The 15,332-nt window shown below is 49.6% G+C and overlaps 1 protein-coding gene and 1 long non-coding RNA gene across 2 annotated transcripts; one reads left to right on the top strand and one right to left on the bottom strand.

Annotated features, from left to right (window-relative positions):
* The first annotated feature begins 1,198 nt into the window (after positions 1-1,198).
* On the top strand, positions 1,199-14,786 carry CDT1 (chromatin licensing and DNA replication factor 1). The gene is made up of 10 exons (XM_083626266.1): positions 1,199-1,943; positions 2,746-2,892; positions 4,405-4,652; positions 5,484-5,678; positions 7,663-7,811; positions 8,335-8,420; positions 9,158-9,346; positions 10,112-10,252; positions 10,848-11,049; positions 12,693-14,786. Exons 1-10 carry the CDS (start codon positions 1,584-1,586, stop codon positions 12,854-12,856), a joined length of 1,881 nt encoding a protein of 626 aa, XP_083482392.1. The 5' UTR covers positions 1,199-1,583; the 3' UTR covers positions 12,857-14,786.
* Positions 13,454-15,208, bottom strand: LOC310768379. Its single transcript, XR_014551287.1, has 2 exons — positions 14,996-15,208; positions 13,454-14,955 (listed from the first exon to the last, which is right to left on the bottom strand). It is a non-coding gene; the product is annotated as an uncharacterized lncRNA (long non-coding RNA).
* Between the last annotated feature and the right edge of the window lie 124 nt (positions 15,209-15,332).

The raw sequence follows: 15,332 nt of genomic DNA, 5'->3' as shown, positions 1-15,332 counted from the left end.
AGGCGCCAGCTTTGCAGTTGTCACTGCATTCCCATACGTTACTTAAAAAGGTAAAGGACCCCTGACCATTAGGTCCAGTTGTGGCCTATTCTGGGGTTGTGGCGCTAATCTCGCTTTATTGGCTGAGGGAGCCGGCGTACAGCTTCCGGGTCATGTGGCCAGCATAACTAAGCCGCTTCTGGTGAACCAGAGCAGCACATGGAAACACCGTTTACCTTCCCGCCAGAGCAGTACCTATTTATCTACTTGCACTTTGACGTGCTTTCAAACTGCTAGGTTGGCAGGAGCAGGGACTGAGCAATGGGAGCTCACCCCATCGCGGATTTCAAACCGCCAACCTTCTGATCAGCAAGTCCTAGGCTCTGTGGTTTAACCCACAGCGCCACCCACGTCCCTTCATACGTTACTTACAAAGCAGTAAAAAATAGATTAACTGTACTCTATGGGATTACTGCCTCTGAACATGGAGGTTCAATCTACCCATGATCCACCATGACTAACTGGCATTGGTGTGCCTCTCTTCCTCAGTGAGTTGGTCTTAGTTCCCTTCTAAGAACTGAAGCATAGTGACAGGGCATAGGCTTTTTATGCAGAAGGTCAGAAGTTCAATTTCTGGCACCTCCAGGTGGGGCTGACAATATCCCACTTGAAGTTCTCTGGAGAGCTGCTGCTGGTTAGTATAGATAATAGTGAGTTGGATGGACCAGTGGTCAGACTCTGTGGAAGGCTGCTTCCTATGTTTTTGGAAGCCATCTAAGGTTCTAGTCCTCAACATACCAGAAAGTTAAGTTCCATTGAACACAGTGGGAGTAAGCATTCTAGACAGGTTTACTCAGAAGTAAGCCCCAATAAGGAGGCTTACTCCCAGCTAAGGGTGTACAAGATTATTCTCGGTTTACAGCTGGTTTTACTTTATTGAAATGTTGTTACTTCTGGACAGGGATATAAGCCTGGATCTCTCCTGTGTCCTCACCCAAACAAACCTCAAAGCAAGTCCTCCTCTCTCACTGCAGAAAAACAGAGAAATACAGAAGTACTTAAATTAGCTTCCCTGGGGGACATCTGCGGCCCTCCAGATGTTTGGCGGACTCCAACTCCTATGGGCCCCAGCCAGCATGGCCAATGGTGAAGGATCATGGGAGTTGTAGTCCAAGAGCATATGGCGGGCTGCGGCTTGTTCACCCCACCTCCCTGCTAACTGCCAGAGTTTTGGACTACAATTCCCATCAGCCCCAGCCAGCATAGCCAATGGCCGAAGATGGTGGGAGTTGTAGTTCAACAGCATTCTGAGGACTACAGGTTCCCCCGCTCCTACAGAAAAAAGAAGCAGCGCCACCTTTCCAGTTGTGCTTCGCCGGGCTCAGGTCTGACCCCACAGGTCTCTGCAAGCAATGGAGGCAGGAAAAGCTACGCGGCGCCTTTAAGAGCTCGTCCGCGCCAGCGCGGGAAAGGAAGCAAGCTAAGGGGCGGGACTTAAGCCAAGCCCGCGAAAGTCGGATACTTTGTTGCCGCCGGGTGGAACGCTGAGTAGCAAGCCGGGCTCGGAACGTTCCATCGGGAGAAGAAGCGGCCACGTGGACGCCATGGCGCAGCTCCGGGTCACCGATTTCTTCGCGCAGAACAAGAAGGGCCCCGCGGCGGGCAGCTTGAGCGCCAAGCGCCGGAAGGTACAAGCTGATGGAGCCCCCGAGCCCCCGGAGGCCGGCAGGCCCGAGAAGAAAAAGGAGCAGCAGCAGGAGGAAGAGACGGGGCTGGGCCTTTTGGAGCCTCCTCGCACCCCGCTCGGCTCCAGCTGCCCGCAGCCCAGCAGCAGCAGGAAAAGGCGCAGACCGGAGCCCGAGGCGGAGCTCACGCCGGTCTCTGCCCAAGGCCGCCGCCGCCTCGGTGCGAAGGGCACCGCCCGGAAGACGCTGGTGATGCCCGCGGAGGAAAAAGGGGAGGCGGTGAGTGACCCGAAAGGAGGGGAAGCAGGACCGCGCGCTCTGACTTCGAGCCTCTTTAATCTGGATTAGTTGCCCGGAGCCTTGTTGTGCAGTGGGAAAGGGTGGAAGTCGGGGTTGTGTGAATGGGCCCGCCCCTTCGGGTTTTCTTGATCCTGCCCGGGTGTGAGCTCTGAGGCGACATGGCAGCAGGCACCTTTCTAGGGAAGAGTCCTGTGGGGTCAGACCTGCCATGCCATTCCCACGTTGGTTGTCTGCAGTGTCTTGGATGGTTGAGGTAGACTGTTCCTGAATATGGCGGTGCTATTAAGTTGTAGTGTAGAGGCCTTGTTATTCACTGTGCCCCAAAATGGGAAAAAGAATACTTCTGAAATGGGCATTAAAATGGTTAATGGGGCTCAGAGCAAAATATGTGTAAAGTGTTGTACATTGGGAGTAAAAAATAATAATCCCCCTGACTTTGCAGCACATGCATTAATAGGGTTTGAATTGGTGGGGACTGACCAAGGAGGGAATATGGGGTTATAGTGAGTAAGATATTACTGTGAGAACCCAATGTGGTTAGAAAACTTGGAGTACTCTGTTCAGTTATAATTTGAATCCATTGGTTTGGTTCCCACACTCTGGAGCAGCAGAAAACAAGCCTGCTCCTTATTGCATGTGACAGCCCTTCAGATATTTGAAGCTGGCCATCATGTCAACTCTCAGCCTTCTTTTCTTCAGGCTACATACTCAGCTCCCTTAAGCAACTGGTATTCTGAAGGGAGACGTGTTGCCAATTCTGACTGGAGTGCTTCTCTTTCAGGTCCCAGGCTTTGCTTCCCCCACAGCCCTTGGGCTACCCAGCCCCTCCAGTCTGGATAAAAAGGCAAAGGATTTGGCCAATGTGACTCTTTCACCAGGTCTGCAGCTGGAGACCACAGTGCAGCCTGGCATAGTGCCGGTAGAGAAGGTGAGTCTTGGAGAGGAAGGGGGGGTGGCCTTTGGATTGTATAGGTCATCATCTCTAAACATCTTACATAGCATTCTGCTGCCTCCTGAAGCTTGCACAGCTCAGTAAACCTGATAGCCTCTGAGCTGCCACAGCACCCTTTGTCATTAGCATACACATTGACTGGGTTCAGTGGCTCCAGATTCTAAAGACCCAGCACTACCTCCTGTGTTCAAAACTCTCACTGTTCTAGGCACATTTTGCAACAGAGAATTTCATTAGTGCAAGTGGTTTCTGAGTTCTGGGCCTAAGATTTCAGATTAAAACTGCAGAGTGGAAGGAAAGGAGCTTTTTCTGCCTCCCGACTTCCAGCTACTCTCTGAAGACTGAAGAAGAGACCCTCTTAAGAATATTAGGGGGGTGGGCAGGGGACGGACTAGACCCCTGTGAAAAGTGAACATAATATTTTAGCTGCTCTTCATTCATTTTCAGCTTTGTATTCTTGTTTTAAAAAATGGGTGCCAAGACATTCTGTTGTTGCGCCTGTAACCTAGGTTTAAGATGCTATTTAGCCCCTAGCTTTCATATCTGTTTCTAACACTGACTACCATATTTTTCGCCCTATAGGACGCAATTTTTCCCCTCCAAAAATGAAGGGGAAATGTGTGTGCGTCCTATGGGGCGAATGCAGGCTTTCGCTGAAGCCTGGAGAGTGAGAGGGGTCAGTGTGCACCGACCCCTCTCGCTCTCCAGGCTTCAGGAAGCTCTCCGCAAGCCTTGGGAGCCCGGCGCGACTTCTTGCCGGGCTCCCAAGGCTTGCGGAGAGCAGCCTGCAGCCCGAAACCCGGGGAGCGCAGCCGAGCGCGCCCCGGACTTTGGGCAGATACCTGCAAGCCTGTGGAGATCAGCGGGAGTTCCCGCCGGTCTCCCCAGGCTTGCGGATAGCAGCCTGTTCTGGGGTCGGGGGAAGCTCGGGCTTCCCCCGCCCCAGCCCCGCGCCTGGCGGGGGGGGGGAAATAATTTTTTTTCTTTATTCCCCCCCCCCAAACTAGGTGTGCCCTATGGGCCGGTGCGCCCTATAGGGCGAAAAATACGGTACTTCAGAGCTGCGAGATTAAGGAAAGATGCAGCACTGTTGCAGAGCTGTGCTAAGTTTGCTTAAGAATTGCAACCGTAGTGATTGAGGGCTGGCAGTCTGATGGAGTCTGTGATGCTCAGAGGCCATTCAGTTGCTTACCTCGCCACTGGTTGCCGCTTGCCACTGGCAAGTACCAAACTGTAGAGATTACTTGAAAGGATTGTCTGCTGGATATTTAGATTTCAAAAAGGAGGGTCGCCTGTACAAAGGAACATAAGAAGCTGCCTTATAGCAGCTCAGACTATTAGCCTATTCAGCTCAGACTATTAGCCTATGCTGTCCACTCTGAATGGCAGTCTCTCTCCAGGGTCTCTGGCAGAGAGAGGTCATTCTTTCCTTCCCTATGTGAATAAGGCAGGAATCTCCCTAGCTGAGATTTCTCTCCTTCCAAACAGGAGATGGTATCTAAGGAGAAGTTGGCAGAGCTGAGCGGTCGTCTGGCGAAGATCCGTGCCCTGGCACAGAAAGTCACTTTGCCAGCCAGCTCCTCAGAGGCTGACGGTGACATAAAGAACAGATTAAAACGGGCTCGGCTGCTGGAATCCAAAATCAGCAAGAGGAAAGAGGCTGAGAAGGAGAAAGTGAGGAACCTCCCTCAACTCCAGCTGGGCGAAAGCAATCCTGAGCCAACAGCAGAGACCAGGTAGGGGAAGAGCTTTCTGAGGGGTTGGCCTTGGTGATGAAACCAGGTGTCTGGTGAGAGGGGACATGGCGATTTTCTAGATTAGGGGTCTTAAGGCATTGAACCCCTTTTTTGGGAAATTCCCAGGGCGACAGCTTGCATTTGATGCCTTTTTACTTTTAGCATATCAGTACTCATCAATCTTCTTTGTATGTAATATTGTGCAGGGATTAATTTTAGGAAATTTATAAATTTGTTTTCTGTGCCTGGTGTTCTATAGTACAACAGTTATACTAATAGTTTGATTGCTGTCATTTTCTATTTTGTTTTGTATGTTATATATTTGTACAAAGTTCCTTTCTAGTTACTGGCCATTGGCCATAATAGAGTAATTGATTGTTTGATTGAGTTATGGGTGGTTAGCTTGTGCCCACCCCAGTTGTTATGTGACTGCCATTTCCCCTAGAGATTATTGGCCTCGCTGGCTGGGATTGGTGGGAGTCTAGCAACATCTGGGTAGCGACAAGTGAGCCATCCCTGTTCGAGGCCATCAAACAGCCCAAACCTAAGCAGAGCTGGGCATCTCCTACCGTTTGCATCTGCAGGATGCTTGGATGTCCCAGTCAATAATTAGGATTGCAACACCCAGCCAATAAATTGATTTAAAAATATTTTTCATCCTCTAGAAGGTGCCCCTCAGTACAGCAGATCTGAAAATGGATATGCTGCTCTTAAATGCTTGCAACTATCATCCAAAACCTCCGCCGACAACTACCTGTGTGAGAGCTAAGGTGACATTGTGCTGCCGTGTGACGGAAACACCCGATCATTTTATTCTCCCCATCTTCCCAGTGTGAAGGCTCCAGCCTTCCAGCGCTTCCACAACCTTGCCCAGGACGTCCCCCCGGGACTTGCGTTGCCTTACAAGTACAAGGTGCTGGCCGAGATGTTCCGCAGCATGGACACCATCGTGGGGATGCTTTTCAACCGCTCGGAGACGGTGACCTTTGCCAAGGTCAAGCAAGGCATCCAGGACATGATGCGCAGGTGAGAGCTCACCCTTTTTCCTGGGGGTGGGCAGGGAGTGCGGGAGGCAGTTGCCTGTGAGCAGTCAGTCCGGAGAGGCAGAGAGAGTGACTATCTCTCCACCTGGCAAGCTAATAATTCTGCCCAGGATGCCAATTGGGAATAACAGAGTGAAGATGAGAGCAGCCTTTGTAACACAGTGGTAGACCAGAATTCCCTTCTGGGCTGGTGGTTTCCCCCCTGATGTTAATTACTTGACACGTAATAAAACTGATGGCCTTCCCTGAGCAGAAAGCAATAGTACTTCATGCAATGAGTGGCGAACCAAAGAAGTTCAGCTCACAGGGTGTTGTCATCAGCTGGTTGGCCCCCAGTACTCTTCCAGTGCCGCACACCCTCCCCAAACCTGCTCTGTGCCCACAGTGTTTTGAGGACCCATTAAACCAGGGGCCAGCAACCTTTTTCAGCCGTGGGCCAGTCCACTGCCCCAAATTCCTATGCCCCACAAATAACTCAGAGATGCATTTTAAATAAAAGCATACATTCTACTCATGTAAAAACACTCATGTAAAATCCTTGGGCCGGATTTAGAAGGCAATTGGACCGCATCCATCCCATGGGCCTTAGGTTGCCTACCCCTACATTAAACTGTGGCCATGCTGCTCGGTTGCTTGAATGGATGCGAGGGGCTGTAGAAGCCTCTGGCTTTTGGTGAGGAGGTTGGACTGCCCCCTACTGCTCAAAGTTAAGAGTTACAGCTGTTGCCCTGCTCACTTTTGCCTTGGCCCTTGTCTACCACTGCCACATGCGCCCCCCCCAACCCTGCAAAGGTTTCCCATTCCCTTGACTAGATCAAATCATGGAAGCTGGGCAACAGGTCTTGAGAGCTCTTGGCAGTGATAAATGGTGTTGGAACCTCCACAGCTAGAGTCAGAATACCTCTTTCTTCTGCTTGAAGACTTCTGGCCGGCAGATATAAAAGTGCTGGGCTAGGTGGATACTCTGGACCACTTTTGATTCAAGCTTTTAGTCCTCATGGTGTTGGTGGTAATGCACAAGGCCCTATACAGCTCCGGGTCAGGTTACTTGAGAGAGAGACTGCCTTCTCCCTTATACACCCAGCAGATTGCTTGGTAAGTTTCTTGGGCAAGTCCCCAAGATCCTCAGAGGTTTGTCCCATAGCAGCTTGGAGCGGGGCTTTTGGTGTGGCTGCCCCTGTTCCGTGGAATAGCATTTCTGTTGAGATTCAGCAGGCGCCCTCTGTCTGCACTTTCTGAGAACAACTGAAGACATGTTAGTTGTGATTCCTGCATTGCAGGGGGTTGGACTAGATGACCCTTGGGCTCTCTTCCAACTCTTATCATTACAGTGGTACCTCGGTTTACAGACGCTTCAGGTTATAGACGCTTCAGGTTACAGACTCTGCTAACCCAGAAATAGAACCTCGGATTAAGAACTTTGCTTCAGGATGAGAACAGAAATCATGCTCTGGCGGTGCGGCAGCAGCAGGAGGCCCCATTAGCTAAAGTGGTGCTTCAGGTTAAGAACAGTTTCAGGTTAAGAACAGACCTCCAGAACGAATTAAGTTCTTAACCTGAGGTACCACTGTATTTGTTCCATCAGCCTGATCATCAGCTGGACCAATGGGTATTTGCCATCACTGTCTATTTTGGACGGTTTTCATCTTGTTTTAAATTTATCTGCTGTTTTTTGTGTCTCTAAATGTTTTTGGTTTTAACAGTACATCACCTTGAGATGATTGTATAGAAGGTGGTTAATAACTTAACGACAATATCACGGGTGCAAACCTACTTGGCATGCCTTGTATCTGTCTGCCAGACCCAAGAACCTCAAGACTCTCCTGGTCCTCATTTTGAGGGTGCCACCATGTTAATGGGATGCTCAGTCCCAGAAGGGTTGATTATGTTCTATTTATCTGATCATTTATAAACTTCTGATTGCGTGCAAGATCTTGGGCGCTGATGTTCTCCCTGCCTGTCTGCAGGCAATTTGAAGAACGGAATCTGGGTCAGATCAAAGCTGTGTATCCGGCTTCGTACATCATGCGCCAGGAGAAGAACATTCCCACCTTTGGCACCCCCGGCCAGAAGAGAGGCGACTACCAGCTGACGATCGAGCCCGTGCTAGAGGCAGGTGGGTCCCGTGCGGCATTCACAAAAGAAGCTCCTATGAGCTCGGGAGGAAAGTGGGCAGGTACACTTCATTGTACGTTTCCTGCCACACCCTTTGAAATGTACTAAGGACCAAACTTGAAGACTGGGCTGCGAAAGAACCACCCCAGTGTGTGTCATTGTAGGACCACTTCATTACAGTAAGGCTACCTTGGTCCCGGGGACCAGGTGTGGCTCTCCAGGCCCCTGTTTCTGGCCCTTGGGAGTCTCTTTGGGCTGCACCCTGTTTGTTCCTGGCAATGGTGCCTCTTGCTTGCCTTGGGAGGAGGATGAAGAGAGTAGTGTGTAAACACCAGCCTATGCCACATTTTACATTAGTTGCCCCGCCCACTTTTGCCTCTGGCTCCGCCCACCACTGGCATGTGCCCGCCTCCAGCCCAACTCAAAGGTTTCCTATCCCTGAACTGGCGGGTAGAAGGGAACAGCAGTTTCAGAGGGAGCAAGAGGGAGATGTGGCCCGTCACCCTTCATTTTTTTTGTTTCAGGAGAGAAGCTGTCGGCATCGCACCTGATGCAGCGTCGGAAAATATTTGGCAGGAACTTGGTTAACATCGTAAAAGGGCACCACAAGGCAAGTCTCTTCTCCACCCACCCACCCACCCCCAAAAGTGCTGGATTTACCCAGTAAGCAGACTAAGCTCATACACCCATGAGAAGCTTGGGGAAGAATTTGACAGTTCAAAACAACACCACCACCAAAGAATCAGACCTTTCAGGCATCTTACACTCCACAGTCTTCCCCAGTTTTCCTGTTCTCTTCTTATTACTTATCCCCACCTAAACTGGGGACGACGACAACTAATGTCTACTAACGTAGACCAAAAGAATGTGATGAAAGCAGATCCCGTCATGGCTTGCACAAGACATAATATGCACACACATTTCTGCAAGCATGCAAGCTCTTGAAAAATACAATTTTATTTTACGGTTTAGTATCGTCCTTGTTTTCAATTGCATATGGGGGCACCATCATCTTGTCAGTGCCTAGGACCTCTGAAGGTCTTCATCTGGCCCTTCCCCCTCCCACCTGTTGTCTCCACCATGGCTCGTTCCTGCCTTTGCTATGTAAATGAGAAAATACCTCCTATGGAGGGTTGCTTCACATCAGGGTTTCCCAAACCTGGGTCTCCAGATGTTTCTGGGCTACAGTTCCCCTCATCCCTGACCACTAGTCCTGATGGGAGTTGTAGCCCAAAAGCAGCTGGAGACTCGAGTTTGGGACAACCTTGCTATACGTTATCAGGTGCTGGTCCGGGTGCTATATCAGGCATAGTCAGTCATCATCTCCCCTGTGCTAACTTCCCGCAGACTTTCTTGGCGTCTCTCAACCCTCCGATGGTGGTGCCGGAAGACAAACTGACAAGGTGGCATCCCCGGTTCAATGTCGACGACGTGCCTGACATCGTCCCTGCGGAAGTGCCTCAGCCCCCGCAGGTGGACAAAATCACGACTGCTCAAGAGGTGCTGGCCAAGGCTCGCAGCCTGATGACGCCCAAGGTAAAGCTGGCCAAAGGAGAAAGCCCTCTGCGTGTGGGTGGAACTCTTCGACTTAGCTATTATTATTTCCATTTTATATCCTGTTCTTCCTTGCAAAGGAGCCCCCGGGGCAGCAAACCTGTCAATAACATCAATTTTTTTTATAAAGCCTTCTTGCAAACAGTTAGCCAGTGATCTTTCAAGGTTGCCAGGAGCAGCTTCTTTCAGCCGTCAGATGGAATTCCTTGTGGAAGGAATTCCACAAATGGAGAGCCACCACCAAAAAGGCCCTGTCATAGGTTGCTGCCAACTGGGTATGTCCCAGTGATGGCATAACTGAAGCCTCACCTGCCAATCTTGGGATAGGAGATGCTTCGTTTTGAGGAAGGCGCCATATAGGAATTTATTTGCTAATACTTTGAATTTCTGTGTACTAAATTTGTAAGGAATATTTTATATAAATTTCTACTGATACCTTGAATTTATTATGAGTGGATCTTGACCATCGAAGTATGAACAATTGTGATGGGTCTGCCTCCTTGTGTGACTATTGACTCTTTCCCTGCAGCCAGAAGTTGGCCAATATTTTCTTTGGACTTGCTTTTATTTTGGCCTTAATGCCAGCCCCTAGCAGCTTTCTTTCCTCTCCCCCCCAAAAAAAGGGAGGGGTCCAAAATTTGGGATTTGGTACTAGAGAGGGAAAGCCTTTGCTTGCCATGTGAGAAAAAACTGCTCTGATGGCTGACCCACCTGCTCTCTCTTTCTTTCTGCCACACCCAACAACAGATGGAGAAGGCGCTGGCCAATCTGGCTCTGAGGACCGCCGAAACCAGCCCCTCTGTGCTGGAGTCCCCTCGGCCACCCCCGCCAGCTCCGGCTGGCACCCCCAGCAGCCTGAAAGGGGTGTCACAGTCCTTGTTGGAGAGGGTGAGTGCCTTGCCATCTCCTCACCAGGCAGGCTTCAGGCTTGCGCGATGTGGGTCACCTTTGTTCTTGGTTTGTATAGTAAGGAACTCCAGGTCCCAACATCCAAAGTCAGAAAGGGGTTTTGCAGATGGGGCAGGGCCACTGACCTGCTCCACCTCGTGCATCATTACTCTTACTTTTATTTATTTTTTAATTTTTTTTTATTTTAGTAAGTATTATTAGGGTGGCACCTTTGAGCGCAAGTTGCTGGAAACTGCAAGAGGGGAGAGTGCCCTTGTGCTTGGGCCCTGCTTGAGGGGTTCCCATTGGGGGCATCTGGTTGGCCACTCAGAACAGGCTGCTGGGCTAGATGGCCTGATCCTGCGGGCTCTTCTTATATTCTTCCCCTTCCCACACAGACTCACTCCTTGTTCTTGCAACTCTCTTTGCCCTGCCCTACCCACCCCCTTTCCTTGCCGCAGACAAGATGCACACTTAGAATTCTAAAGGATGCATAGCTCAGTACCAGCAGAGCATCTGCTTTGCACACAGAAGCTATCAGGTTTGATCCCTTCTGATACTGCCGCCGCCACCTCTCCCCCTTTCTCTCTCTCAGGTCAGAGCCAAGGAAGTTCAAAAGCTGCAGGCGCTGATGGTGCGGAACCCGCAGCAGGAGCGGCGCCTGGACATGCTGTCGCGTCTGCCGGAGATGGCACGGGTCCTGCGCAACGTCTTTGTGGCGGAGAAGAAGCAGGCGCTGCCCATGGAGGTGGCGTGCCAGCGGATGATGGCCAGCTACCGGTCCCTCATGACGTTTGGTAAGGGGAGGAAGTGGGCACACCTGGCGAGCTTTGAGAGGGAGAGAAGGGGGGGGGTGATGCGTTGCCTCCAGGCAGGGATGGGGAAGCTGTGCCCTTTGGATGTTGCTGAACTATAATTCCCATCATGCCTCATTTTAGTCGGCTCCATTCTTCCACCCCATCAGGGTTTGTTCCTTTCTGTTTGTTTTCTAATTCCCCCCAGCCATTTTTAAAAGTGTGTCCCCCTTTTTCTATGAAGTTCCAGAACAACTAGAACAGGCTGTGTTTTAGGAGCATAGGAACTGGCCTGCTGGGTCAGGCAAGTGGCCCATCTAACCGAGCATCCTATTCCCCCAGTGGCCGACCAGATGCCTGTTGGAAGCCTGCAAGCTGGACAGGAGTGCAACAGTGCTCTGCCCACCTGCGATTCCCAGCATCCTGGTATTCAGAGGCCTAATGTCTCTTAACATTGGAGGCAGGGTGTAGCCTTGTCGTCCATGAGTTAGTCTGATCCTCTTTTAAAGCCATCCCAGTTGCTGGCCATCACTGCCTCCTGTGGGAGACAAGTTCGAGATCAAAGTTTCAGCTTAATTGATCTTTAAATATTTGACTTACAAAGCAATGCTTTGCTGCTTGCACGGTTTGGGGTGAAGTTGTTTACTTCCCAGCTGTGTAAGAACAAACACCTTATAGGTGTGTGTAGCACACAATCAAAAAAGATCAGCTTCCACTGCAACAGTGGCTGAATTGGTCTGTTGTGTTTACACAAAAAATACTGCATTTTTCGCCCCATAGGACGCACTTTTCCCCCTCCAAAATTGAAGGGGAAATGTGTGTGCGTCCTATGGGGCGAATGCAGGCTTTCGCTGAAGCCTGGAGAGTGAGAGGGATCAGTGTGCACCGATGCCTCTAGCTCTCCAGGCTTCAGGAAGCTATCCGCAAGCCTTGCAAGCCCGGCGGGAGTTCCTGCGGGCTCACAAGGCTTGCGGGCAGTGGCCTGCAGCCCAAAGCATGGGGCGCCCTCCGGAGGGCGCCCCCTGCTTCGGGCGGGTGTCCGCAAGCCTTGCGTGCCCGGCGGGAGGCTTGCGGGCAGCAGCCTGCAGCCCGAAGCCTGAAGTGCTTCGGGCAGGTGTGCGCAAGGCTTGGGGCTGCAGACGTGGCTGGGGGGGGGAATAATTTTTTTTTATTCATTCCCTCCCCCAAAAAATGAGGTGCTTCCTATGGGCTGGTGCGCCCTATAGGACGAAAAATACGGTAATCTTCTGTATACTTGAGGGTAACCCGATCAAACCCAGTTGGGCTAGGTGTTCCAATCTGAAGCAGGGTGATCACTAGTCTAGAAAACTTTCCCTTTTTTGTTCCTGGCACCACCCTCTGCCAGCGTGTGACTCCCGACTTACTATGCACGGAACCCTGGCAATGTGCCCTCTAACAAAAAAAAGCTGCATATCTTTTTAAGAGGATTAATTGTGCAACCGTCTGCATGCAGAGTCCTTTCCCTGCCATGTTTTCAGTGGTGATTTAGCCACCATGGAGTCATTTATAGTGGGTATCCCTATGATAGACAGGGGCTTTCTGTTCTCACTTAACGAAAGCTGTTAAGTGAGAAAACAATCAGTTGGCACAGCGCTCTGTCTGAAACTCTTCCTCTGTCCCTGCAGGAGAGACAGAAAAGCACCTTCGTCTCCTCTCAGAGCTGCTGCCCGACTGGGTGAGCGTTCTCCCCATCCGGCAAGAAACGTACATCAAACTGGACAAGAGCGTGGACCTCAACGTTGTCACGGAGAGACTGGCCGCAAGGGCAAAGGAAGAGGAAAGGCTCTAATCCATGCTGCAGGATGTGGGGAGATCATGCCTTAGGCTCAGCATCATCATCATTGTGTGCCTGTTGGCACAGTTTCTCTTGGGAAAGGGCCCCGATGGCCAGAGATGTGTGTGTCATGTTCTCTCCTTGCAGCTGATGCATGAATGTGGGCAAAATGTGAATATTGTGGCTTTTTCAGAATTAAGAGGATATGGCATCTCTCCTTCCTTCCTTCCCTCCTAGTTTTCTAAGTGCCATCCTGGTGCCTGTGTAGCTGTTACTGTTCTGTAAGGCCACAAGAGGGCAGCACATACAAACCAGGAAATCCAGTTTGATTGGCGTATCACAACAAAGTACCAAACTTTTCGCCTTTGTGCATTAAAAAAGTTCTTTGTCAGCACCGCTTTCCCACTTGCCAGATTTGCTGAACAGAAATAGAGAATGACGCTGCAGGACCACAAAGCCATTACTCCTTTCATGACTAGCATTTCCATTCCCTCATCTGGCAGGAAGCGGTGGGAGCTGCCTTTTTCCACAAAGGGAGTTTCAGTTCCTCCAAGACTTGGTAGATAGAGGACATTAAAAGTACTTTTAAAAAAATTGGTTGTAAAACATAACTTGTATATGAACCTTAGCAATAACTATTTATTGATCAGGAGGAGCTTAAAATGAGTGATTTTTAACTGGTAAAGCCATTTAGTTGACATTTTGGTCTCTTACCTTCAGTAAAGGGGATTGAGCCAAGAGCAGCGGTGGTGGATTTCTGCAATTTTGCTTAAGCCTGAGGTCACAGGTCCACCATACATTTAACGTACTACACTTGCCCCAAAGAATGCTGGGAACTGTAGTTTGTTAAGGGTGCAGGGGTTCTAGCTCAGTGGTAAACTACAGTTCCCAGGATCTTTGGGGGGGGGAGTCATGTGTTTGTAATGTATGGTGTGGTTGTGACTTGACTTTGCATGCCCTAGAGCACCCTGTCTCAACCTTTCCCCAGATGTTGGACTTACAGCTCCCATCTTCCCTGACCACAGCTCCTGGCTGGTTAAGGATTATGGGATTTGTAGCCCAACCACCTGGGACTCCGAGGTTGGGAAAGGCTGGCCCAGCCCATTGTACGGCTCTACAATCTCACACATGGAACCAGGGAATCTATCTGTCAGTAAAGGGACTTCCTTGTGACTGCATGTGACCTCATCTTGTCCCCTTCCTTTATTTTTTTGGCTCTTTCCTTTAGCAGATGCCGAGACAGCTGCTGTGCAAACTGCTGTTGTGACTTATTTGCCTTAAACCTATTAAATTAATTATAGTTCACCCTGTTAGGCAATCCATGGGTTTGGGAGCTAAATGGGGCCCTTGAATTGAGGTCCCTGGCCTGCACCTGCCTCTTAGCATTGCAGCACTGAGTTTTGCAGCAGCACGAGAGCTATTCTGTACTGACTCCAAAACCATCAGTGGCAGCACTGGATTATCTGTTCTGTGGCCACAGGAAGCTGAATAAAACCCCTATTCACAAATACCTTAACTGACTCTGCTTGTAGAACTTTTGTCACTTGCAAGCTTAAGGGGTGGCTAATTTGAGGCCCTCGAACTGTCGCTGGACTACCGATTCCTATTATCCCTGAACACCAGCCATGCTAACTGAGACTGATGGGAGCTGGGGTCTAGTAACAGCTGAGGACCCCCAGTAACTACTACTGCCTTTTATTGAAATGTTCTTGATGCCATTTTTAGTAGTTAGGGCAACCTTGCAATAACATTTTAGAAATCAGCATGAAAATAAAGAGAAAGCAGAATGCAACAAAACCAAACGACCCCAAACCCACAGCAAACAGAAGAATCCACACCAGAAAAGTGGCGCAGGTGAGTCTGCACAGTGTATTTTGATGGCAAAACTGAAGACCTAGCTAGAAAGGTGTTGTTAATGATGCAAATAAAACTTCTCATTCTATTTGAAGTTGGGTGATTGGAGTATAATTTTTAACTTTAAAGTAAACATAAGCAGAGACATTTTGTATGTCTCTCTTAATGCTGATAACATAAATGATTTTTAGCCAGGAGAGTTATTTTGAAGTGTGTCAAGGAGGCGGGGGAAGGAAAGGGGTAAGAGTGGGCTGTATCCACTATGTTTTACTTACAGCAGACCCACTGAAATTAATAGACCCAAGTCATGTCCATTAATTTCAATGTTTCTACTCTTACACTGGATGGTTTTAAGTCACTGGTGCTTTTACTACCTGGTTCTCTTCCTCAACTGTACATTATGTGAAAGGGACACTTTTTTTTTTACAAACAGTTTCAAATCTGGGACAGCACAGAAGTATCTGAAGTGTGCATGCACATGAAAGCTCAAACCAATAACGAACTTAGTTGGTCTCTAAGGTGCTATTGGAAGGATTTATTTTTTTTATTTTTTTTTTTCGAGCACAGAAGTATTTTTCCATTCCAGTGCCGAAAGAAAGACCTGTGCAGAACCGCAAGCCATAGCTATTGGGGGAAA

This window comes from Podarcis filfolensis, assembly GCF_964270895.1.
Source record: "Podarcis filfolensis genome assembly, chromosome: 8".
In the NCBI taxonomy this organism is placed as follows: Eukaryota; Metazoa; Chordata; class Lepidosauria; order Squamata; family Lacertidae; genus Podarcis; species Podarcis filfolensis.
This window is presented reverse-complemented; position numbering and strand designations above follow the sequence as displayed.